The sequence below is a fragment of the Rhinolophus sinicus genome, linkage group LG14 (assembly GCF_036562045.2).
Source record: "Rhinolophus sinicus isolate RSC01 linkage group LG14, ASM3656204v1, whole genome shotgun sequence".
Lineage (NCBI taxonomy): Eukaryota > Metazoa > Chordata > Mammalia > Chiroptera > Rhinolophidae > Rhinolophus > Rhinolophus sinicus.
The window spans coordinates 49,455,703-49,481,666 of record NC_133763.1 but is presented as its reverse complement, the minus strand read 5'-3'; the positions used below and the strand labels follow the sequence as shown (position 1 = coordinate 49,481,666).

Below are 25,964 nucleotides of genomic sequence, written 5' to 3'. Positions count from 1 at the left end.
ACAGATGGTGACGTGTCTGGGGTGGGATGTGTGGCTCTGACTGGTGCAGTGGTCTCCTTACCTCCAAATTAGTCCTTGCCTTCTTCAAGACATCATGTGTCCTCGTCACTGAAACCACAGAACAGCCCAACAGGCAGAAGTTACCAGCTGGGCCCACACTTGCCTTGGGTGTGTGTTCCCAAGTGTGTCTTTCTGGCCAGTCAGCCCGGGGTCTCCTGCTGCCCGCCCATTCCCTCTGCATTCATGACAACTGATGGCACAGGGGGCCCGGGGACATCACATTAGTCTCCACACCCCCCCCCTCCGTCCCTAGCCTCCCCCCTGGGACGTCACATCAGTCTCCCCCCGCCCCTAGCCTCTCTGGTCACACTGTCCATCCGCAGCACAGGTGGGGAGTCGGGGACCCCCCTCCCACCCCATATCCTCTCTCTGGCTTGGGGGCACCCACACTGGCTGAAGATGAACTGCTCCATGCACTCCTTCTGCTGGTTGGCGGTCTTCAGACGCTCAGCTGTGCTCTGAAGGAGGCGGTCCTGTTTGGAGAGTTTGGTTCTCAGTTCCAAGAGTTCCCTCTTCACGGACTCTCCCTGGGGAAGAGGAACAGACCCTTGGCCAACGGTAGAAGGCCTACAGCGCCCTGTGCTTTGTGGCTCTTTAGAATCCACAATCGGATTCTACAGGCTTCTCAGCTATTTCTGGACTGGATTTCCTCCACAAAAGCCTTGAAAATCCTCCAGCTGCTGACGGCTTCGGATGAGGCCTTGGGGTAGGGACACTAAGAACCCGGAAGCCCCCATGCGGATCGCACCGGCCCACAGCCCTGGTGCTGAGGAGAACCTGACTCCAGGCCGGGACTGAGCCTCCCGGCTGTGGGGTGGAGCTCAGTCGGCATGACAAGGAGACTTGGCTGGGAACGTTACGCCTGGGGACACAGCGCTGGCCTGAGACAGCTGCAACTCTGTTCAGTACTTGTGCTGACCTCAAGACTGACCTCAAGACAGCGAAGCAGCCCCTCCCTCGGCATTAGCACAGGTGGGGCCCATAAGGTGTCAGTGATATCATCTGGAGTTAGAAGCCCTGGGAGGGGAGTCTGAGACCTGCCCATCCAAGGTGCCACCAGCCAGAGAGAGCAGGCCTGAGACCTGAGAGCACCTGGGGCTGGCTGATTCTCCCCAGGCCTGACGGAGAGATGCAGATTTAAGTGATTTGCTGGGATTCCCGTGGGTGGCTAGAAGAGTCATTGTCTCATGGTGACATTCTGTGACCCTGTTTGACCTTGTGGACCTGGGGTGTGGGTGTGGGTATGGGTGGGGGGCCAGTGCTGATGCTTTAACACATGCCTGGAAGTTCAGCTCAGGCCAACTTCAGAAAGTGGAACTTTATGGGTTACTGGGGTTCTCATGTGTCTGCCTTATCCATACCCTTCCCTTTCCTCCTGGATCTCTCATCCTGGGGGGAGGGCAGCAGGAGGAGAAGGGATGTAGTCAGAACTTCACTGACAGCGGCCACCGTGGGTGAGAGGTCTCCCCCAGGGAGACTCCTCTAAGGTCCCATCTGTCACAACTAACCATCGGGCTCCTGACCTTCAGGATCTGCGGGGCTGAGGAGGCAGAATGGTAACTGGGGGCAGAGCCAGTAAAGGACGCTGGCCTCCTACCGCTTTGCCAGGCGGCGCAGGGCCGCTGGAGCTCGGCAAGGCCGCTCGCCAGAACATGGAGAGGAGGGAGGCCGACTCCTCCAGCGCGTGGTGCAGGGCGCTGGCGCTGGTCCGGAGCTCGCGGACACCTTCACTGCCTGGCACCTGGGGACAGGGGAGACGGCCATGGACGTCACCGGCACTGCAGGACCACTTTTATTTCCAGCACAGGGCTCAAGCCTCCTCTGTGAGTGAGGCACAGACACCGGCCTGCTTGCACCTGTGAACCCCTTTTCTAACCTGGAAGCCCATCATCTCCGACCTCAGAGGTGACCTCCCACCTGTAAGAATTCACTTGACTCCAGCTTCCCCCACGATTTCTTTAAGCTTCTAGTCCTGCTCCAAGCCCTAGGGTCCTGAAGGGGAGCAAAATAAGCCACTTTGGCATTTTGATGAATTTGAATTAAAGTGACTTAAGAGAGAGCAAGTGCAAGAAAGACACTCTGACCCTCCTTTGTTCCCCTGAAAGCAGGAAATAACCCTCCCATGTGCAGGGTGCCCCCTGGACCAGGAGGTCTGGCAGAGAGAGAAATTCAGGGCCAAGAAGCCTACATAAACAAACTTTGTTACTTCTTCACTACCCCAAGCTCAAGGCCTTTTGTTTTCTCAATTCATCACAAATTTAATGTTTCTTTGTCTAAAAATTATAGAAGCTGCCTGCTTTGGTCACTTCTTGGAACCTCATATCTTTGGGGCTCCCATATGAAATCAAATCTGTTTTTCTCTTGTTAATCTGTCTTATGCCAACTAATTGTTAGGCCAGCCAAAGAATCTAGAAGGGAAGAGTTTTCCTCCATAATTTTTTCATTGGCACCCCCTGCCCTCCCCTAAATCACACCTTAGGCTCCACCTGGGAGGAACCATTTGTAGTTCCAGGGACTGAGGTGCCTCTCCCTGTCCCTCGAGTGTCCTCCTCCACCCAGAGAAGCTGCACGTCCCCCTGTGGTGTCTGCTAGGAACCTGTTTCTTTCCTTATCTGGGATGATGGCTGCTTCTGCATTCGTGCCCGCACACCCAGAGAACAATTCCTAACACATTTACTCGGATGTGTGTCTTCCTCTCGAGTGTGGGGGCTCCTGGGGACAAAGCTGTCCCTATGTGTCCATGCATCTCCAGTGGCTCAGACAGCACAGCAGCTGGAACCTGGTCTCTCAATGGCAAAGCACTTGGAGAAGGCTAGTCGCCCGCTGTCCTCCCCGCTCTGTCCAAATGGGGAAATCCCATGGCTGCCAGGCCTCACACCCCTTCCACACGTGGCCCGTATGGGTGTTAATTCTCAATTTTGAGCCATTTGATTGAGTTTATTCTGCCCACGATGGGAGTGCCAGCAGGACTGTACCAGATAATAAGCTACCAAAGGGTGCTTGGCACAGTGCCACATGGATGTTGACACTTAAATACTCTACTGATGAGGATGATGACACTGCATAGACTTTTCTGTGGTTCTGAGGGGAAGTAGCAAGTCAGCTACGTCTGAAACAGAGAAGAGTTTATAGTGAAAATAGGAGATGGAGAAGAAAGAGAAAGGCCTGACTGAGTGTAAATGGAAGAAGTATTCTCAGCTGCTGGGATATGTACAGCATGAAAGTAAATAGTAGGAGAAGGAGCTGAAATCAGAAGAAAGGGCAGAAGGGAAAGGTGCACCTAAGAACGATGATGTGATTACCTCTGTGCCCTGAGCTTCAAGGCCAGGGATGCTGCCGGTGAATCTCGCGAGAGACACTATCTTTTTGACCAGCACTTGGCCCTCCCCAATCTGCTGACTTAGGGCGCTGTAGTCATCAATATGGCCGATGACATGGCGGCCGTACTTATTGGCAAAGGAGCCATCGGTAGCATCGCCCTCCAGCTTGGGTGGGTTCTTCCTTTCTGGAGCAGCATCCAAACCCAGCTCTGAAAAATAGAACCACAGCAAAACAGAATCCACTGTTACTCATAATCATATCTTCAATCCAAAAGAGACATCAAAGAGTAAAAGGCCAGGAACAAGAAAGGTGGTCTTGGAAAACACGAGCGTGGAATGAAGTGCATTGACATTTTGGGTTCTACATTTTTATAATCTTTCTTACATTATCTCATAATGATAAAATTTCCAGGAGGCAAATTTTGTCCTTATTGACAAATGAAATATTCAGGACAAATATTAAACATTTTTTTTTTTTAATTTCTGGGCTGAGAAGACACAGACAAGAAAATTAAGCTGGATGCAGAGAGCACTTTGAAGAAGGGAGAGGTTTACAGTGCAATGAAGCGACAAAAGAGCAAAAGGAAAACCACAGAAGGAAGAATGAGTATAAGAAAAGCCGCCACAGAAGGTGCAATGAGTAGGGATAAAGGCCTTGGGACATGCAGAGAAAAATCTCTAAATTCAGGTAATGTGTATAGAGAGAACCAAAGGTTGCTTGCATCAATACGTTTCTATCACCAGTCCCTGAGTCCTTCAGTTGCCATATTTACCAGCTGTCTTATTGAAGATGGCCGTCTCTGAACCAGGAGTTGTGGAAGAAGAGCTGGGGAAAACCAGAGCTGGATTCATGCCAACATCCCGAACTGGAGGGGAGGCAACAGAATCTAGGGAGTATAAAGACAAGAACAATGTTGAGGACCCTTGGAACACACTGCACACCAAGCACTTGCACAGCTGAGTCTTGACCATCGGAGATCTAAGGCAGCATGACTTATTCTGTACCATGATCAAAAGCAACAGCAAAATGCATCACTTGGTTTGGAACAAGAAGGTGTTCCTTTCATCGAAGGATGTTCCATGAGAAAGCAACTTCTAGTTTAAAAAATCATTAGGTATAGTTTTATAACCCCGGTTTTTAACATAATTTTCTATGTAGTGTCTAATACGATGCCTTGCAACTAAATATATGTAGTATGCATGTTAAACACATTGAATCAAGGAATAAACAGATCTATGGGTCGTTAAACTCAGCATTCTAGTCACCTTTGTGATGAGAAGTTAGTACTGGGAAAAAAATGTAGTCGTATGAGAAGAACAGGAGACAGAGCCTTGGTGGGTCAGAGATGCCCTGTTAGAGACCAGGAAGCAGTCCTACAGTGGAGGAATTGGGACATGTCACAAAGAAGACAGAAATGGTGCTGCGTAGGCAACCATGGCTTGGAGCCTGCTTTCCAGCTCAGGTGTCTGTGGTGGGTGAGGAGAAGCACACTGACTGAGCCAGTGGGGCTGAGTCCTGGCTGGTGCTGCGGGCAGGCAGCGAGGGGGGAAGCCTGGTTATAGGGAGGAGACACAACCAGACATCACAACCATCGTGGAAGCTGAGGAGGGTGCAGCATCCACCTAACACAGACTGAGCAGTTTCTACGTGCCAGGCCCTACCCTTGGCAGTCCACATACGCTTTCTTATTGAATGGCCATGACAGCATGATCAGGAGAGTAACACCTTCATTTGACAGATGAGGTCATTGTCCGATCAATGGAAATCTAGCAGAACCAAGAAAAAAACGAGGATGACCCTGCCTCAGGAAAAGCAGGCACGAAAATTTGAAAGCTCAGCTTTAGATAATCCTGAGCAGAAGTGGGTTCTGATTAGAATAAAATTGAAGATATGGCTATGGAAGTGAGTGGAGATTAATTAAATGGTGTATCAAATGGAAAGAAAGAAGAGGAAGTAGAGAGGAATGTGCCAAGAGACCGAGGTGTGGGGACAATATTAACATTCATATTAAAACTATGGGAAGTAAGATTGATGAAGGATATTGAGAAGAGAGGGAGAGAACTGGTTAAACATTTTGATCTGCAGAGGCGGGCAAGGGAACAGGGTCAGAAGTAGAGGATGGCCACCTGGAATAAACATGGCCGCCAGGCACCTGGAATAAACATGGCCGCCAGGCACCTGGAATAAACATGGCCTCCAGGCACCTGGAATAAACATGGCCGCCAGGCACCTGGAATAAACATGGCCGCCAGGCACCTGGAATAAACATGGCCTCCAGGCACCTGGAATAAACATGGCCTCCAGGCACCTGGAATAAACATGGCCGCCAGGCACCTGGAATAAACATGGCCTCCAGGCACCTGGAATAAACATGGCCGCCAGGCACCTGGAATAAACATGGCCGCCAGGCACCTGGAATAAACATGGCCGCCAGGCACCTGGAATAAACATGGCCAGGCACCTGGAATAAACATGGCCGCCAGGCACCTGGAATAAACATGGCCGCCAGGCACCTGGAATAAACATGGCCTCCAGGCACCTGGAATAAACATGGCCGCCAGGCACCTGGAATAAACATGGCCTCCAGGCACCTGGAATAAACATGGCCGCCAGGCACCTGGAATAAACATGGCCGCCAGGCACCTGGAATAAACATGGCCTCCAGGCACCTGGAATAAACATGGCCGCCAGGCACCTGGAATAAACATGGCCTCCAGGCACCTGGAATAAACATGGCCGCTAGGCACCTGGAATAAACATGGCCGCCAGGCACCTGGAATAAACATGGCTGCCATCTACTATTTTCCCACAGCCTGGATTTCCTTAGGGACAGGAACATTTTGCAACACAGCTGAGTTCCCCACAGGTGAGGGAAAGGGAAGCCAGGCTAGAGAGTTTGGGAAGGCCAGCAATCCCGAGACAGCATGGTGAGGTGGAAGAAACAGAGACTAGGAAACCTCTGGTTCAAATCCTGGGTTGGTCTCTTCGCTCCTGTAAGCCTTAGCATGTCAGCTAAGGTCTCAATGCCTAAGTTGTCTCATGTGAAATACAGAGAGAGTAAAACCTGCCCTGCCTCAGATGAAATTATTTGAAAAATTGTTTGAAAAGTTGTGGTAAATTTTAAAACACTCCACACATACAAGGAATAGATTCTAACATACATAGATGTTAAGCGTTGAGTGTTTCTTATTGTGTCAGGCACTTGTAAATTATTTCATTTAATTTAATGCTCCAAATAACCATACAAGCTAGATATTACTGTCATCCACATCTTCAAAATGAGGAAACTAAGGCTTAAATATCTGAGGAGGTTAAACAGCTTGCCCGAGGCAAACCACCTGTAAGCAGCAGGTCTGACCCAGATCCCAGCTCTCACCAGGCACTGTACTGGAGTACCTCCCATTTCGCCCTGACCTTAAGGACCATGGAACACGCAAGATTGTCCCTTCCACCACAAACATCCTGGTGACCTCCCTGCTGGCTGAGGGCTCCCTGATGCCCGTTTCCTTCCTACCTTGGAAGAGCGGCTGCTTGTTACCAGGGTCAGAGTCGGCTGGGAAGCTGTGGCTAATGGAGGAGGGGCTGAGGTTGGCTTTGCCGGCACCACCATCCAACTGCTGCTCCAGCTGCAGTCGCAGACTGTTGTTCACCTGGATGCTCTGCTCCAGCTGCCCTCTCAAAGCTTGGATCTCTGTCACCAGGTGGCTCAAGTCACTGCTCAAAGGGACCGGGTGACAGGCATCCCAGGTGGAAGCTGAAAGAAGAGAGAGGAGGGGTTGGTCACACTGAGCCAAAGTATTTCTAAGCATTTGTCAGAATGCTCCTCTGTGACGGTCCTTGCTGCTAAGGACCCCACTGTCATCTCAGAGTCCCAGGCAACATGTCTGTGTGAAGCCTGGCACACACTCCAGTCTGGAATTTTCGCGAGGCTCAAAATTACCCATGTACATCTAGTGGGCATTTGATTGGCAGATGAGGTCAAGCCTATGATTTCATCTCTGTATCTTCATCTTCATCCTGCAGGGTAGAGAGCAGGGTCTCCCAAGACTGGAGGTCAGCATTGAACTACCATTGAACTAGGGAAGGGACTGAGGGAGGAGGACATTTGATAACCTCCACACTCAGGAGAGAAGGAGGAAGGCATCAGGCCTTTTGGTAGCATGTAAGAATGGAAATCGGACACCACAGACCAGGGATACTAACTGAATTTTTTATCTTCTCCATGATTTTTTTTTTTTTACCTCCATTCACCACACATAGTCTCTTTCTACCTACTGGCGTTGAAGAGATATAAAAAATCATCTTTAAGACCACAATTGCTTATCTGAAAACTTTGAAGCCAAATATCTTTCAAAAGGTAGAATTTGTTGTGGTTTTTAGCAAGGCAACAGGATGCATGTATCATATACACCGTATTATATGCACAGCCAGTTGCATCTGGGCCACAGGCCTTGATTAAACACATTAGCATTTCTGCAATGAGTTATGTGAACAGTCTCACTAAATGGGATAGATGAAGACTATGGATACCCTTCTGTCAGTTCATTAGGCTTTGTCACCAAATGAGCATATGAAAAAGATTTCATTTCAGAGCTCTTATTGGGTTACAGAATTAAGAACAAGGGATTTATGGGGCTCTAGTGGTAGTAGCTTTGAAATGAATCCTAAAAGACCCATAAAAAGGGAGAAAGGCATGAAAGGGGAGGCAGTTAACGATTAAGTATTAACCCCAAAGTTCCATAATGCACCTCCCTCTCTTTCCCTGGATCCAAACTCTTATGATATTTTGCTTATTCAAAAAAATGTCTTTCACCTCTCTATTCCCCTTTTCTTCCCAATAGCACCTTGTATTAGACTCTCATTATTTAATACCCAGAATATCACTAGAGTCATTCTGTAGGTGTACCCTACTCTGCCAGCCTCAGTATGTGCCACCAATCTGACCATCTTAAAACTCTGTTTCCATCATGCACCTATTTTACTTGGAAAAATCAAACTCATTTTCCATTGCTTACTTTAGAGAATGTAAACTTCCATCCTACCTTGTAGGCCTTCCATATAGTTGAAAGGAAATTCTCCTTTCAACACTCCCCCTGGCTTTGGACATAAGTATTCTCTCAGCCTGCTGTGCCCCCTGTATTTCTTCAAGTTTCAGCAAATTAGGAAACTCAATCAGGTTTGATGAAAATTCAAATTTGGCTGAACAGTGAAAATTCTTAATATTATAAGCCATAATGCTTACAGAGTTTTAAAACATATAATCAAGAAAAAATAAGGTTGAAAAATCTCAGGGAGTCAATATCCCATCCAAAACAAGAACTGCTTCTATGGGATTCTTGACAAAGCATCCCTCTATGTTTAAACAGGGGTTGGATGGGGAGATCACTGCTTCACAAACCAGCCATTCCATCACGAGAAGGCTCTCGTGGTAAGGAAAGAGGTAATTATGCAGATCCAAATTCCAAGGCCCTTCACCCTTTGGCCCTTGTTCAGCCTTCTGAAGGGACACACAACAATCAGCTTTTCTTCACCTGACAGTTCTTCAAATATTTGAAGCCAGTTCTCATCTTCTCATGGTCTTTTCTAAACCAAAAAACTTTTAGTTTCTTCAACCCGTTCCAGATTTCTGGTCCCTTGGCCTTGTGTTCCAGGTCTTCGTTCTGTTCCTTAGTTTGTTCATGTCCCTTTTACAAGATGCTGCTCCGCAATCTAACAGTATTTCTGACATGGGTCACCATATGGACACTGCACTTACACTACTGTGGTCCCAGGTTGAGTTGGCTTTTCTAGTACCCTTGGGCTACAACTTCCCTGTGTAAATGTGTTTCTACCTAACACCCCCAGCCTTAAGCCCCTGAGTGGCTACAGAGCCAGGCCTCCCATCCTGTACTTCTACTGCTCAAATTTTTAATCAAGCTCAGGATTTTTAAAAAATCTTTGATAAATTTCATTTTATTGACATCAGCCTCTGTTCTAGACTGATTGCATTTAACTTTATATTTAAAATACCCTCCCTTAATGTAATCAATAATGTTGTAAAGATTTTGTAGGGTATCCGATGGACACGTGTCCCATTTGGGAGACCACCTGAGGGATGATGTAGATACCTGATCACTGCACTGTACACCTGAAGCTGAAGCTGCACAATCATGAATGTCAACTACAATTATATATATATATATATATATATATATATATATATATATATTTACAAGAAGTGGAGTACAGCATTAGGAATAGAGACAGTGGAAATGTAATGGCTGTGTGCGATGTCAGAGATGTCAGAGGGGTAGTGGATGGGGGGAGAGGGTTATCACTATGTGAGGGATATAAATGATAAATGTCTAACTATTACATTGTTTTGTACACCTGAAATTAATAAAAAAATAAAAAAAAAAAATAAAATACCCTCCCCTATTTGAAGAAGAATGGGGAAATATAACAAAATTCTCAAATACTCAATTATTATTTCAGCAGGTAGCCAAATTCCTTAATAAAAAAGTTTAAAATTTAAATCCAGGCTTGAAATATAGATCCTATGAGTAGTGCATCTGTAACTTTTGTGTTTTGGGCATATTTTAATTTTCTCACAGAGGAAAGGATCAGGGTGGGAACAGGTTGCCTGCTATACTGGCTGCACGGGTGGTCAGTGTGTATCACTCACAATATTCAAGACCTTTTCAAATGATGATACCATCAAGACAGTTCTTTGTATTTAAAAAAAAAAAATCATTGTAAAATGGTATGGCCACTATGGAAAACAGTATGGAATTTCCTCAAAAAAATTAAGAATAGAGCTACCATATGACCCAGCCATTCCTCTCCTGGGTATCTACCCAAAAATCTGAAAAGAGTTATCCGTGAAGATATATGTACCCCTATGTTCACTGCAGCATTTTTCACGGTGACCAAGACATGGAAACAACCGAAACGTTCTTCAACAGATTATTGGGTGAAAAAGATGTGGCACATATATACAATGGAATATTACTCAGCTATAAGAAAAGGTTAAATACTGCCATTTGTAACAACATGGATGTATCTTGAGATTATTATGCCAAGCGAAATAAGTCAGACAGAAAAAGTCAAGAACCATATGATTTCACTCATATGTGGGGTATAAAACTGAAAACAACAAATGAACAAGACAAACAAAAAACTCATAGACACAGGCAACAGTTTAGTGGTTAACAGAAGGTAAGGGCAGCGGGGAAGTAGGAGAGGGTAAGGTGGGTCAAATATATGGTGATAAAAGGAGAACTGACTCTGGGTAGTGAACACACAATGCAATCTATAGATGATGTATTACAGAATTGTACACTTGAAAACTATATAATTTTATTAACCAATGTCACCCCAATAAATTTAATAAAAATTAAAAAAAAAAAAATTGTATAATCCGGACTTTGATTAACTTGTTTCTGGCCACCTAGGTGGGTGAAGTTTGACTCTTTTAAGGAAATCTGGGCTGGATCTTGCTCATGCCACCTACCTCTGGGCTTTGTGTATGAGCTCCCCTCTTTTTACTGGGTAACCCAGGCCTGGCTGGAGGTTGTTCTGAGAACTCTAGCTTTTCCAGATCTCCACACCTCCAAGGGAGGGACCTCACAGGGAGCCTCAGCAAGGGCAGGAAGCTCATGGAGAGGGGAGGAGGGGGACTCGTACCTTTCAGTCCCTTCTTGGAATCGCCATAAAGTGCCTCGTAGATCTGGAGCTCCGACTGGAGGGACTGGAAGAGCTGCTGCTTCTCGTCACACTGTTGCTGCAGGAGGGCCAGCTTCTGCTGCAGCCTGCCAGGGGACAGGAGGACCTGCTGAGCTGATGGGGCCACTTGACCACACCAGGGCAGTTATAATAGCTGTGAGCCAACCTGTGCATCACAAAGTTGCAGCCCTAGCTGTCAACTCAGGGGTCATGGAGACCATGGCTCTGATTTAATAGGTGTGGAAACAGAGGCTCAGACAGGTACAGTAGCCTTGCTTGGAGTCCTGTCATGAGCGACATTAGCTAGGACACATCAGCAGAGTACTCTTACCGCCCCTTCAGTGCTCTTTTCATGTTGACAAGCAGTTTTAGGGTTTATGCTGGGGACTAGCGTCATGACTGGTGTAGAAGGTTCCTGGGCTATGGTGACACTAATGGCCTAAAACTAACTGAAAGCACAAGAGTATTCTTTTTCCGGGATCTGATATGCTGAGCCTTGGATAACAGGGTTTTCCTTCTCAACTTTGGTGTGAGAAAGGCATTCCCAGAGAAGGTCTGCCTTCTGGCTCAAAGTCACCCATAAATCAGGAAGAGCAGAGGGGAAACTGAGGTTGTCGAAAAGGGCCATTAGCCGTCTTGCCAATATCCCTTGTTCTGAATCTGAAAGGAAGCCCCTTCCTCATCAGTGGGCTCCCGCTGACCTGGAGTCTTTTTCCTGGAGGGACAGTCGTTCCTCTTGGAAATGCAAGATCTCCTGCTGCTTCTCCTTCAAGTCTGCCAAGAGCTGCCGCCGGTCTACCTTCTGGCCCTCCAGCTCCATTTCCAGCTCTTGAAGCCGGGATCGCGAGGTCAGCAGAGCCTCCCTCAGGCACTCCGTTTCCTGGGAGTGCTCTGGTGAGCAGAACACAGGAGTATTCAGATGTGGAGTGAAAGGGCAGCAGAAAGATGAGCGCATCATCCTGACAAATGGAACTAAGTCACAAGGCAGGCCAGCTTATACAGCAGCTGGCCGGGGAGGCACAGAGTACGTCTGGCTCGCTCTATCCACTCACCCTGGGGGCTGGGGGACCTCTCTCTTTGTATTGCCCTTGATCATCTGATTTAATAAGGCCTACCATGCTCTTAGAGAAAACACTCTGGTTTCTAATGCTTACCATTATCTAAGTGCTCACAACCCTCTGAGCAATAATCCATTCTCGAATTTTGTCAAAGATTGACATCAAGATTTCCTGTCTCCAGTTTTTAGTTTATATTATTATCATCATTTTGAAAATGGGGACATCTGTTCTTTTCTGAGCTTGCGGCATCTCTCTGACCTTCAGAATTTTTAAGAGATTATTGACAGGGACTCTGAGAATAAGACTGCAGGTGCTGTCAGGCCTCTGGGGGTGGAATTCACCTGGGCCTAGCAAATTGTATTCATTTAAATCTCTTACGATCTTCTCACCCGTGAGGTCTAGTCTAGTCTTTCCAGGCATGCAATGGCAGTTTAGTAGTTCTACCTTCTCTCTTATCTATTAACGTTTGTTATCTTCCCCAAGCAGTGAGTTTTCCTCTCACATCTTCTTGGTAATTTGGAAAAATCTGTTGATGTCTTTTTCCTTTTCCACAAGCAGTTTTTCATTCTGGGCATAATACTTCTGGACACTATTCTTAGTCTTTTATGGCTATTCAATAAGTATTTGTAAATCAAAATAATCTGTTACTGATACTATATTGATTTGACCAAGTCAATTAACACCAAGGTCAGCTGCACCCCAGGCCACACAGGAAATGATGCCCACCCGTGGATGCCCAGTGGATGGAGCTGGGAAAGCTCTGGAGGACGTTTTGCTCACAACGCCAGAGAGAGTCATGAGAATTACTGAGCAGGGAGGAGCCATGAGTGTCTGAGAGAAAGGAGGTGGTGAGGAGTTATGGGGATGGCAGCTCAGTACGGGAAGGACACGGAGAGCTGCAGCAACGTCTGGAGAAACTTGAGAGGGTAGAAAGCACTCATGTTTCCTCCTTTCCGGGTTCCAAATCAGCTGTGAATTGCAGGGAGGTAGAACAGATGCCTGATGGTATCCAGTTGGATAGCTAATGACTCTGCATATGGGCAGGCGGGTTTCGTACGGAAGTGGTGGATTTCCTCGAGCTCTGCGACCCTGGAACCGAGGAGCCAGAGCATTGGTCTATAGTTGGGGCCTCTCACGAAGTAGCCCTTTCTAGACTGAGAACACCTATGGGAATTTGGGGTGGATCTGGGTAGCTCTGTTATTTCCACCTCCTCTCTTTGCTTCTCCAATTGGTGATTGGTATGGCCAGGGAAAAGGGGGACCCGAGAGTGACCACAGTTTGTGGCTTTTGACCACCCACCTCTGGACAGGTGACTCAGCTGAGACTGAAGGCTCCGGTTTTCTTCCTTAAGGACTCTGTTCTCGTTGTATAGCTGAGGTGTGGACTCCAGGCCTTGACCATAGAAGGTAGAGGTGGGTCCTGTCTCGGAAAGTACAAGCAGGCGAGTTAGCATTTGGGTAACGGGTCCTTTCAAAAGTTGCCCCTTGTGTATCTTCAAAGATCCTGTCTCAACCCCGCCGAAAACCCCAAGGACTCGAGTCCTGGGCCTCCAGCCTGGTTTGCGTGTGCCTCCTCAGTGGGCTTCCTGCACACATTACACGTGCCCTGGCTGCAGTCCCTAAACAGCTGCCGCTGTGCTGTGGGCAGGACAGGGTGTGTGGAAGGGACAGCTTCCAAGTGACAGCAGCCTGGGAGGAGAGTGTGGTGGAAAAGGCCACCTTGGTAAGTGGCTGGGGGAGGGTCCCCGCAGACCGGGCTCTACCACTTGCTAACCACCGGATACGGGCACAGAGGAGTCAGCGGGCAGTATGTAAGCCCATTACGGAAGGGATGAAACTGTGGGGACGGACCCCATTAGTCCTGATGGGAGGTAAGTTCCTCTCTGGGCTCTGATACATCCACCAAGTGAGGATAACAGCACCTGCTCACCGGCCCTGCTGGGCTGTTTGCAAGGAGCAAGGGGAATAAAGCACACCCCAACACTGTGAAAGCTGCTGGGCTCTGCCAAGTCCCTCCCTTCAGAAGCACCCTAGTCACGACCAGAAATAGAAAGCCTGGGGCCTGTCCTACCGCTCCCGCGGGCAGTGGAGCTGAGCCGGTGTTCCAGCTGCTCCCGCAGACGGTCGTTGATGCAGATGGACTCCTCCAGGCGCTGGCGCAGGTTGCGGATTTCACCAAGATGCTCTTCCAGCAGGTCAGCCCCTGCAGCCAGCCCGCCGGGACAGGAGAGAGGTGGGATGGAGAATCCTGGTCACTAGTGGGGCCCACGTGGCCTCTCAGCGAGATCCCCCAACATCTCCATCCTTCTGTCAACTGTGTCCTCTCCCACGGGCACCCAGTAACACAGGGCACTTCATTTAAAGGGTAAATTGGCTTTCAAACACAGGACAGCCCGGTGCTCACTCAGCAAACCCCATGGGCTTCCTCCCATACAGGGCTGCGTGTAAGGGAGTTTTAGTGCAAGTGTATGGTCACCGGTGTGACTGGCTAAGGGAGTTCCACATGGTTTAGCGAAATAACTGAAAGCAGCGGACAGGGCCTGTCTAGTATCTGAAAGGTGTGGCTACCTCCAGAGTGCGACTCTGAGTGACAGAGAAGACTTCACTCTACCCTGATACCTCTCCTCTGACTGATACTTGACTGAACATTCTTTAGCGAGGGACAAAGCCCTTCCTCCACCTTTAGAGAGAAGGCCCCAGTAAAAGCACATGAACGTAAACTCATCCTGTCTGGTTAATGAATGGTCCTGAATGCTGCCCTCAAATCACCTTTAGTATGGAAGAAAGGAAGGGAGGGAGGGAGGAAGAAAGGAAAAAAGGGAGGGAGGGAGGGTGGTAAAGAAGGGAGAAAGGAAGGAAGGGAGGCAGGCAGGGAGGAGGTCTAGGGAACCACAAGCTGCTCAGAGAGGAGGAAGCATCCCCGGGGGAAGAATAAAACATGCAGAGCAGAGGAGGGAGGGGTGCTGATGACAGATTGCATCCCCCGCACCATTGTGCTTTGGGCTCGGTCTTTTTCTGAAAATGACCAGGGTCTCCCCGTTAGAACTGAGCTGCACCCCAGCATTCACCTGTATAGCTAATCTCTGCTCGGTGCGGTGTCTCTTCGCCCTGACCAGGAGAGCTAGGGCTGAGGGGGGAGTTTGAATTGGGTTTGTACACAGCATATACTTATGGGCTGAGGAGCTCGTAGAAACAGCCACCCTTTCTGTAACAACTCCTGACCGATGGAAGAATGTCCTGTGACTATTGGTGCCTGGCATTCTGGCAGGGTCTAAGAGTGGACTGTCAGGGGCTCAGGACGCAGGGAGAGACGCACGTGAATGTGTCTTTCCCACGCCCCGCCCAGCACCAAGGCCCTGGGCAGGAAGGACGGAGGATGCACTAACACTGCCACGGCTCTTTCATTTCATCCCCTCCGTGAGCCAGGGAACCAGAGGAGAAATGGAAACGGCCCTGCCCAGGTAGGAAAGAGGTATATCTAAATAGGATTTCATTTCGCAGGCTGACCTGCTCAGCCTTTGTGCTTTACCTGTGGGCTTGGCGTGCAGCTGGCACACGGAGGAGCCTGAGGATACGTCCCCAGATGCTGCGCTCCCTTTCTGAGGCCTCATCACATCCCAGTGGTCACTGCTGCCCAGGTACCTAGGCTCCAGGATCCTGCCCAGTTCTATCGTGCCCCTCGGTGGAGACTGGGGCTGCGTGGGGTGGAGGTAGTGGGAAGGCTTGGCTTCTAAATGGTTGCTTGGCAACGTAGCTGGGGAAGCAGGATGGACGGTGCTGACACCTGGGCAGAAAGAAACATGAGTGAGAAACAGAGCATCAGGAAGGGGAGAGTCAGCAAGGAAGTGTGTGATTGCTAAGAACAGACACTAAGGGGGTTTGTGGGATGTCAGAGAGCCCAGTCCACTGCGGATACCAGTGAGATAAGACTCATAACACAGCGGCTATAATTTCCCCCCATGTATCTGTCAGCACAAGACACTATGAGATGGGGGGAGGATGAAGTATCGGAAAAGTACCAGGTACACAAAGGAGAAACCCGTGGCCCTAGTCCTGGCTCCTGTTATAATTCCTCATGAGAGAGTGCAGGGAAGCTCCGGAAGCAGAAGTCGCTCCCGAAGTCCGGGGTGAAGAGTGCGATGGGCTATAGCAGTGAGCACATCTGCGGGCAGGAAGATGTGAGTACGCGCCTTCCCCAGAAGCCAACCAGCCAGTTTTTCCATTTTTCCGTTGGGCTTGTCAGAGGAGAAAAGGGACATGCATTCCGACTAGACCTCATGGCCCCAATTCCTCCCGACTGAAGAACTCGCTGAGGCTGGGGGAGGTTCTGTGTAAGGCAAGTGGTGATGTGGACCTCACCCCACACGATTCAAGGAAGAGCAAAATGCCATCACTCTGCCTAAGGAATCACTGGAGACTCTTCCACGGAGGGAGGGAGGACCTTTCGTTTCATAGGCTGACATTTTCATAGATCTTATGAAATCATGGGCCTTCCCTTGTGCGCCATCATCTCTGCTTCTATGTAAAAAGAAGCCCAGCTTGGGGGAGAGACACAGCAAGGTGGGCAGGGCCGTAGTTTAGGATATTCATAGTCAGAAGGCTGCTTCCTTCCAGGGGTTATCACCGTGGGCGCAGAGTAAACAGGTAGCTCCACGTAAGCAAAGAGGAATGAGGTCATCATTTCTTCCTACCAAGCCAAACTCCTCTGAGGGGAAAACGCAATTGGCACTTGCCAATTTTTACCTCCATTTGTAACGGGTTCTTAAATTACATACTGGAATCACCTGGGACAATGTAAAAAATACATATCCCGATGCCTGGACCCTCAGAGATTTTGCCTCAAGTGGTATGGGGTACAGCGTGGGCACTGGATGTTTATAAATCATCCCAGGTGATTCTAACAGGCAGAAAAGTTTGAGAAGTATTGCCACGGTTCTTTCCTTCCTCGGTGTGCAAAACACAGGTATGCATTAGGCTCACTGGGAGTTAAAGAGGGGGAGGAAAACACAAGCATCTAAATGTTAGTCAGGAGTCAATAAAGATGTGACTTCCGCTTTCCTCGCCTCTTCCACCCCATCCCCAAACAAGGCAAAGCGGGAAATCAGTCGTTGTGGATTGTCAGCTTACTCTTTAACCAAGGTCATCAGAGGTTCCAGGTGTATCAATATCAGTGATCAGTGTTCTCATGTCCCACTCTGCCCCAGCCACACAGTACAAAGCACATGCCCTAAACCATGCAAAGACACCGGACAGACTGTTGCACAGGGAGATTTTAGCCCCACAGTGACCTGAGAAGCCGCATGCACCACTGTCCACATGGAAGCTTAGTTCAAAGTGAACAAGAAACACTGGGAAGTGATGGTCCCTCAGAGAGAGGGCCATACTTCCGGAGAGAAAAGAAAGGGCTACAGTCTTCCTCACCAAGGCTGGGACCATCCAAGTCTGGTCAATTGCCCAGACTAGCTGGGACTTCAACCTACATCAACAGACCCCTTTTCATGCAGTGCTCTTCCTCCATCTTTCCCTTTGGACAACGATGGATTGACAAATGTGGAACAGGAAAGGGAAGAAAAGTATGCTGAGAACACTCTTGCCATTTGGCAAGGGGTAAATTTGTTTATGCATCAAGTGTTGGTTCCAGAATTGCTATAAGCAGTAAGTTCTAGGTCAGAGACACCAGCACCTTCTGCTGGTCTCCAGAGAGGAAAGCTTGTTGGAAGGGGCCTCCAAAATTTGTTCCACTGAGTTCAGCTCAGGCTCTAGGCAGGATGACAACAAAACCATCCTAGGCAGAAAAGGCATACTGGACACACGGCACTGGAAGCAGAAGACCTGGATTCAAGCCCATCTCTCCCACTTACCAGTGACGTTGAACAAGTCACGTCACTGCCCCCAGCCTGAGTTCCCCGCTCCAGTTCTCCCTATCACGCCAGTTGTATGAGACTCAGGTAAGACGAGCTTCACGTTGCTCAGTAAGCCTGATTGCTGTCCCTGTGTAAGCTGATAAGCAGGAAGCAGCCTTAGGCTCCACTGCCTGCAGAAAGGAAGATGTACAGACGCTCCTAGAAACGGTCTTGGTCTACCTGGTTCTGGAAAGCAAACTGGGGGCAGAGAAGACGGATCCATTTTCGGGGTTGACAAAAGAAACGAGCTGGTCCAAATGTCCAATGGACATTTGGAGCTTCACGTAGATAAATTCTTGTCTGTGGTCTTAGGAATCCCTTTGTGTGGTCAACGTCCCATCAACCTCCGGTTCACCTGAGTTTCTTTACAGGCATAGAATGTGGTTTTAAGGTAATTTCAAACTGCTTTCTAGTTGTTTTTTAAGCACTACCAGGGAGCAAATTCATCACATGTGGTTTTTTTCTTATCTTTTCTAAGCTATAAGTGATCACACATGAAACCTTTTCATGATGCGGCATTCAGTTTGTGTATCCATGAAACCTTTTCTAAAAGATGACTGTACCCGGTCTATGAATTCTGTGTCTACGTAACATCAACTATCTCTGGAAGTCCAAGGACCAAATTCACAATCAGACATCACGGCCTGTGCTTCAAGCTCTAGCTGCCCACGTGTCACCTGTCCAGGGGAAGCTCTTGGAAGAGGGCCTTTGTCACCCCTTCTCCTGAATCCTTCTACTTTTCTGCTCCCCACCTGATGATGTCATGATCTGCAATGGATTAAAAGCATTTCACAGCAGGGGGATACAACATCCATGGAAAGGGTCCCACGGAACGGGGCCATCTTTTTCACGGCCACTTCATCCTGCGTAGTAGGCAAGGCACAAAAGCTCTCTCCCCTGCCCTGCTAGGGAGCATGTCACCAGCGCATCAGGCTTGGCGCATACTTGGTGGCACCCCACCCTGTCAGCAGTGGGAGAGCGCCAGGTCTAGGGCCGGGGAGCACGTATACCTGTTAACAGAGGAGACACACACACCAGAAAGATAACAGTCAATACGCTTCCAGAAAAGCAAGCGGAGCTCTCCCTCCATCATCCACGGGTAACACGGGACACTACGTTGTTCTTTAAACCTCTGCCATGAAGCCAAAGCCATGCAGGGCAACACAGGTGGGGCTGCCATTCACAAACACACAGATGCAGCCGGAAGTGCTCACTTTCTCCCAACTGCTTCTGCAGCATCTGAAGCTCCTGCTGAGCCTCGGCCAAGGAGACCACGGGTGTCTCACAGCAGCCGAGGAGGGGAGGCCCAGTGGGGCGGAAAGGCAGGAAGCTGGCTGGAGCTGAGGGCAACGGTGCCTGGGGGAGGCTAACCAGCGTGGGTATGGTGGGGAAATGAAGGCCTAGAAACAGAAAGTTAGGGAGAAAGACACATCATTAGACAGAAAGGGAGAGACAGGAATGGGAAAGGACTGAGAGGATGAAACCATTCCTTGACCAGATGTCTCCTTGGGGAGTGGCACTGGCTGGGATGGCGAAGAGTGATCACTGCCAAGGCCATGGGTGAGAACTGCTACCCGAGAGGCTGGCCTGGCTGACCCCTCCTCCTTCCCCCTGCCAGGGCGATCCTGCATCCACATTCTACGCTCATCTTGAAAACAAGTGGCTACAGGACAGCCGCGTCCGAATGCTCTTCAGGGTCCCTGGGGCACTGCTCCCAGCATGTGCCGGTCCCACTCCTGGGACAAGAGTCTGCCGACACCTAGAGCTCCTTTTCTGAAAGCTTCGGGCGTGGACTAGGACTGTGGGGAAACTGGCATTATTAGTGCATGCCACTCAAGACTCCAGTGGAAACAGATTTCAGAATCTCAGATCAGTATGTTCATTCACCAGATGAAAAATAGAGGCCTTGGGGAAGTGACCTAGTCACGACGGCTTACAAAGCTGTCTGGGCATTTGAATCACTTAGGAAAAAATCTTAATACACTCAGATTCTTCAGGCCCTAACACAGACCTACTGAATCATAAATTCTGGGAGTAGAGCTTAGAAATCTGCACTTAAACAAACCTTCCCAGGTAACGATGCAACTGCAACTCATCTACAGACAGGTCTTTAAGAACCTTGGGAAATTCTGATGTCTCGATCTGTCTCCTCTTTCCTAGAAACAAGTTATAGGGCCAGGGGCCCAGGGAGGGAGCAAAAACCAAGACTGACCTGTGGAAAATGTTTCCCCAGGAAGACAATGATTCTATCCTAAAACACGTCCCTTGCCTCAGGATGCCGACACCATTTGAGAGCAGTGCTATAAAAACACTTGAATTGCCAAGAGACACCGTCCAGCATCCCTCAGGGAGGTGTTCTGATGTCAAACCCCTCGGCCTTCCACTCTGCTTGACCCCAGAGCATTTACACAGATGTCTACGGTGCTGGGGGAACAGCCTTTCCCGCTGAGTTCCTGGCCCAGCGGCTGCCTGCGGTGGTCCAGACCCTTTGAGCCCAGGCTCAGGAAGAGTCGGACACATCCTCCTCCTGAAGATTTTGGGTGATCTGTTCTCAGGAGAGACGGGGGTGACAGAAGGAAAGCACTGTGCTTTCTGGGGGCACCTCTACACAAATCCGACCTCCCCACAAACCACACTGAAGACAGCCAGCCAGCCATGGCGGGGGTGGGAGGCGAGGAGAAGGCTCGTCTCTTCCTGCCATCTCTGGTGCAGAGCTGTGATTGAACAGTGCGAGCCTGGCAACTACACCAAGGCAGGTAAATGAATGTACCCCTCCAACTGGCCCTAGGATACATGCCAGGTACCCATCAAGGACTGCCAACCCGTTCATCAATCCTGAATGATAACGTAGTAGGACCACAATCTTGTCTGAAGATATGGAGGCTTCCTTGGCTATGAAAGCAGCCCCACCTACTGCACAGGCTGCCATGCAGATAAAATGGGTAATATGTACAGCGGAGCAGCAGATGTGAAGTTTTGTGTTCTTTGGCTACTGTAATCCTGGGAGAAGCATTTTGTCTCTTTGCTCCCAAGGGTGAAATGAGAGAAAGAAATGAAAATGTCTATTTTCAAATGATGAGCTAACTACTGGTCAAAAGTCTGTTGTGGATTCCTTATTTTTCTAAAATATTTAAAACCAAAAGAGTCAGACACAATCAGCGAATTAGGAGGGTCTCTTGATTTTGTCTAGGATTTGATGCATATAAGCCACTAACAGTGGAGACATCTGTCACTGAAGAAAGGTCAAAGAGGCAGCTGGGGACATTGGCTGTTGCATACCTGGATGGGCCGGGCTGGCCTCCTGGGGGGTTTTCTGGGGAGCAGGCAAGCTGCTGGGGTTGCTGCTGGGTTCGGCCTTAACCCCCTGAGGTGCACTGGTTGCTGATGGTTTAGAAGACAGTACAGCAGAATGACGTGAATGATGGATGGAATCTATAAAACCCACGAATGAAGAAAGAAAATGTTTGATGTTCGACAGAGAAGGGAAATCTGGCCTGACATTTAAGCAAGGGTCCCAGGGCAGAGCCGTGCTCTCAGGGAAAGCACCGAGCACAAGCACCGTCAGCAGGGATCACTTCCTGTGTGCAGATACAGCTCCTTTGGTGAGGCCAGCCACCTTAGAGGTGATGCCGGGGCTCAGAGCCCTGAAACCATAAACATGGCACCTCCAAAAATACCAGATGAGACCAGCAGCATCTGAAGACACTCACAGATGCTCAGGGACACTGTTAAGGAGCTGCAGCTAACGAGATCCCTGCAGGAAGGACGAGATGTCCCATCTTACAGAAAGAGGTCAGCCACACAGATTCCATGCTCATGCGGCGGCAGGAAGGAAAAGTCGGCTGTGAACCCCACACCCCCCACTGCAGCTCGCCTTGAGTCTAACAGCGTGATATGCCGGTGGGCACCCAGGGGCAGGGCAGAGATCCTGACCCACAGGGGCCCGTGCTTGGCACTTGGTCCCAGAGCCACGTCCAGCCCGTTGCCCACCAAGGCGGATCTCTAAGGCCTGGGCCTGGTGGTCTCCTCTCAGCCTACACAAAGCTAGTAGCTCTCAGAAAGTGGAGGCTACCTGAGTGGCCAGGCGCAGGTTTCTTCTCTTCATACTGTGTGTACTCGCTGGCTACGTCCATGTCCGAGCAGGCTTCCAGCTCATCAGACAGGAAGGAGGAGCTGCTGGGAGAGCGGTGGGAGTCGGACAAGGCCTGGCTGCTGGACGGCGTGAGGGACTGGGCATCCAGCTTGGCCTGCAAGACTTCAATCACTTTCTCCTTCTCCTGCAGCTCCCTGCTGAGCCTAGTGGGGTGAAGGAGGACAACAGGTGAAACTGAGGTCTCCGGACCAGTGGGGCCTGCCTGGGCCCATGGGCAAAGTCACACAGGTCGAGGGGACCATTTCTGCAGACAGTCATTGCAATGAATGGGGGAGGAGAGGGAGGAGAAGTGAGAGCTGCCCAGTGCACTGGCCACATGACACGCTGAGGACTAGCGGAGACAGAGCTAGCCCTCTAATGGTCCGCACTCCAGCTGCAGTCTGAGGACGGCCGGTCACTGACTGTTAGTCTCTAACAAGATGAGTACAGAGACCAAAGGGAAGCATGAGAAACTGCAAGTTGGCATTGCACTGCCATAACATCCAAGAGCAGTGAGTGAAATCACCTGGGTGGTTGAGGTACAGACCTGTGTCTGTGATTAGAGTTAAAAATAAAAACAAAAACACTTTGCCCTTCACAAATATTTTGAAAAGCACTGTGTGGTCTAAACACACACACTCATGGCACAAAGGGGCTCAAACTAATGGCTACAACAAACTCTGAGCCCATATTTTATTGTGCATTATAAGACTATCTGCAATGACTCATCAAAAACTGGTTTCTGCAACGTCTAGAACTTTTCCCCCTAGGAACTGTAATATAATCCTTTCTTCCCAAGGAAATCAGGTGGCTATAAGCTCGCTACTGACTCAACACGGGGAAAGCCAACTCGGCAAAAAGTACACCCTGGGCTGTAAACACACAGGGAAAAAGCAGAGGAGACCCTTGGCGGTGCCGAGAACTCCTGAAACCTGGTTAGTTCACTTTTAATCAGACTGACTGTAGGTTACTAAGCCTGGAGAATAAATAGGCAAATAGAAGTTGGTAGAATTACATCAAAAGAGAGAAAAGAATTAGGTTAAAACCAACAACAGTAAAGTGTTCTGTGAATAAATAAACCGATGATCATCAGCATTTTCCTTTTTCTCGTTTGTGAAGTTGCAGCCACGCCTGACCCCTTGGGCCCTGCTCCCGATCCCTTTACCACACCTGTGTTGAATTACCTGAGGGCCAGTGGCTCAAGTCCAGCTTGATCTTTTTCACTTTTATGATCCTCTGCAAACAAAATTCAGACAGAAACAGTTAGAAATTCACCAAGTCCCACTTCACACATTATAAACCTTTTTGGGTGCAGCGTAGTGATTACTCTATGCATGTCCAAGATATGTGGGAGAATTCTTCTAGGAGACCTCAGGCTGTGTCCTTAGAGAAGAGACCCGGCAGGCTTGCCTGAGCTCCCCGGGCAGACCTCCCCACCATCATGACTTCCTCTGCCCTAAATCAAAGTGAAAAACTATAAAAGGCACTTGCCCAGCTTCCCACTGGAATATTCCAGCCTCCAAGTCTGCCGCAGACTTCATTGCAGCCATACAGCTGTGTCCCATCATGGCTGCTATGTAGGATCTACTCCTGCTCTGAGGAGATGACAAACAGCCCTGCCCCAGCTCTGCACCTGCCACCACAATGTGCGATGGTTGGCCCCCAAGACTGGTTCTGCTCTATTCCGTCAGGTGCTCTCAGGAAATTCTAAGTAAAGGGCTCCAATAACCGCCAACATTCCTACCCCTTGTACTAAACCATGTTCAAAGGGCACAGTGAATGTAATCCACCTTTAAATTACATTCACGTACGATACCAGGCAATGAGTAAAGGAACAGAGACGCCAGAAGGATAAGTCATTTGCCCAAAGCAAGTGAATGGCAGCAGCCAGGCCCGAGCTTCGGTCTTGCGACACTCAGGTCAGGGTTCTGTTCACTGTAATGAGGCCCGCTGATCTCATCTCTTTCTCCCCCTTTGCACCGGATGGACACAGCCTCTTTCCCTAACGGTCACATTCCATGACTGATGACGTTTCTACAGTTGTCATCATGGCCTCTCCAACCCCACATGCTCCTCTTCAGTGCTTCCCACCAGCCAGTCCCGATCCTGCAATGGCCCCGGGGAAGGAAGTGGAAGCAGGACCCTGGGTTAAGAGGCTGCGGTGAGGGCGTGGCAGCCACCGGGAGGGGCTGTGGGAGTGACTGAGAGTGTCCCAAAGCCTGTGGCCAACTTACTGGTGCTGAGCTTGCCGGTGAGCCTCTCTGTCAGCTGGCTTCCCTGGGCGAGCTGCTCCCGGAAGCTCTGTCCCAGGTAGTAGTCTATGTCATTGCTCCTTAGAAGGTCCTCGAAAGATTTGACTGTATCTTTGGCATGCTGCATGAGAAGATAGCAGATACCTCTCCCTTCTCGTATTTTCTGGCGTAGGTAGGACAGTTCTCGGGCCTGATCCTGAATCAGGGAATCGTATTTCCTAACGCAGGGAAGAAGAGGAAAGAGGAAGAATGGAAAAGAGTGACTGGTGAGTTACTGGGGCTCCTGTGGAGGTTTCTGGGAGAACATCTCGAAGGAACTCCCCCACATGGAATTCTCGCACAAAAACCGAAGGAGGTATTTAAGAGCAAATTCTGCTCTGAGAAACTATTGCATCAAACAATGTATGCCACTGTGCTATATATGTTAGTCAAATGTCCAAAAATGAACCCTAAGTTCTATGGGGGCACCAGTAGAGTGGAGACAGTTGATACCCAATAAATACTATTTTTATTGAGTAGGTATTCAATAAATACTAAAAATAAATTGAGTAGAATCACTTAACCTTAAGTCTGGGAAAGACCTTTCCTGTCTTCTATTTCTGAGACCACCTGCATTATGGCAGACTGTATTTTGCAAAGACGGCCATTACAGAGGCTCCGTTCCTTTGTTCTTCTGCAGTGAGGCTTCGCGGCTCTCTCATCAGCAGGAAGAGACTACTCTCCACCTCCTTAAATCCGACTGGGCTCTGTGACCACTTTGACCAGATAATACAGTGGAAGTGATACTGTGCCAAGGCCAGGAGTAGCCTTACGTAGCCTGGAAATTTCCATTTCCTGTCCCTTGGAAGCCAGCTGCCACGTAGGAGTGAAACTACCCTGAGACCACCATCCTATGAGAAGCCCAAGGCAGCAGCAGAAGCCCTGGGAGACAAGCCACATGGAAAAAGAGAGGCGCCAAGCAACACCGGGCACCAGACGTGTCAATGAAGAAACTGTCCAGCCCAGCTAGACCTTTCAGATGACCCTCCAGCCCGATCAACCAGCTGATGGCAGCCACGTTACAGCCCCGAAGCGAGGGCCACTCCGCTGAGCCCCGTCAATCCACATAAACTATTGTTTGAAGCCACTTCATTTTGGGGTGGTTTGTCACTCAGCGTAGATAACTAGGATATTGAGATGGATGTTACCTGGTGTTTTTCAACACCAAGTATTGATAACAATAAGAATAATAACCATTACAGCAAATGGTATGTTGAGAGCTTAATATATGTTAGGCACTTGTATGAATTCATTTAAACCTAATAAACACCCTTGAGGTAGGTTCTCTTATTACCCTCATTTATTAGGTGGAAATAGGCTCAGAAAGACGAAATAGGTTGCGCAGCTCGTAAGTGCCAGCGCTGGGATGCAAACGCAGGCAGTCTGACTCCAGTCTTACTGCAATAACAGCATAGACTGCCACTTTACTAATGTATTCCTGCGAGGAAATGCCGGAGACCTGGGGTCTCCCCGCCGGGGCCACCATGCTGGTTAC

The 25,964-nt window shown here is 49.1% G+C and overlaps 1 protein-coding gene across 50 annotated transcripts in view; it reads right to left on the bottom strand.

Annotated features, from left to right (window-relative positions):
• Positions 1-25,964, bottom strand: part of PDE4DIP (phosphodiesterase 4D interacting protein) — a 176,731-nt gene that overhangs the window by 2,599 nt on the left and 148,168 nt on the right. For 24 of the 50 annotated variants that reach the window (XR_012491576.1, XR_002136045.2, XR_012491574.1 and 21 more), the window contains 16 exons: positions 24,413-24,648; positions 23,363-23,414; positions 22,119-22,342; positions 21,326-21,478; positions 19,261-19,446; positions 15,673-15,927; positions 14,215-14,346; positions 13,444-13,563; positions 11,787-11,976; positions 11,047-11,171; positions 6,896-7,135; positions 4,154-4,267; positions 3,363-3,589; positions 1,658-1,801; positions 449-587; positions 62-108 (listed from right to left, as the gene is read on the bottom strand). Coding sequence is in view for 46 of the 50 variants with exons in the window: in XM_074318453.1 (XP_074174554.1) it covers positions 62-108; positions 449-587; positions 1,658-1,801; positions 3,363-3,589; positions 4,154-4,267; positions 6,896-7,135; positions 11,047-11,171; positions 11,787-11,976; positions 13,444-13,563; positions 14,215-14,346; positions 15,673-15,927; positions 19,261-19,446; positions 21,326-21,478; positions 22,119-22,342; positions 23,363-23,414; positions 24,413-24,648 (2,584 nt within the window). In the remaining 4 variants the exon portion in view is untranslated. The remainder of the gene's footprint in view (positions 1-61; positions 109-448; positions 588-1,657; positions 1,802-3,362; positions 3,590-4,153; positions 4,268-6,895; positions 7,136-11,046; positions 11,172-11,786; positions 11,977-13,443; positions 13,564-14,214; positions 14,347-15,672; positions 15,928-19,260; positions 19,447-21,325; positions 21,479-22,118; positions 22,343-23,362; positions 23,415-24,412; positions 24,649-25,964) is intronic. The other 26 variants (XM_074318443.1, XM_019714232.2, XM_074318451.1 and 23 more) reach the window with 4 other exon arrangements.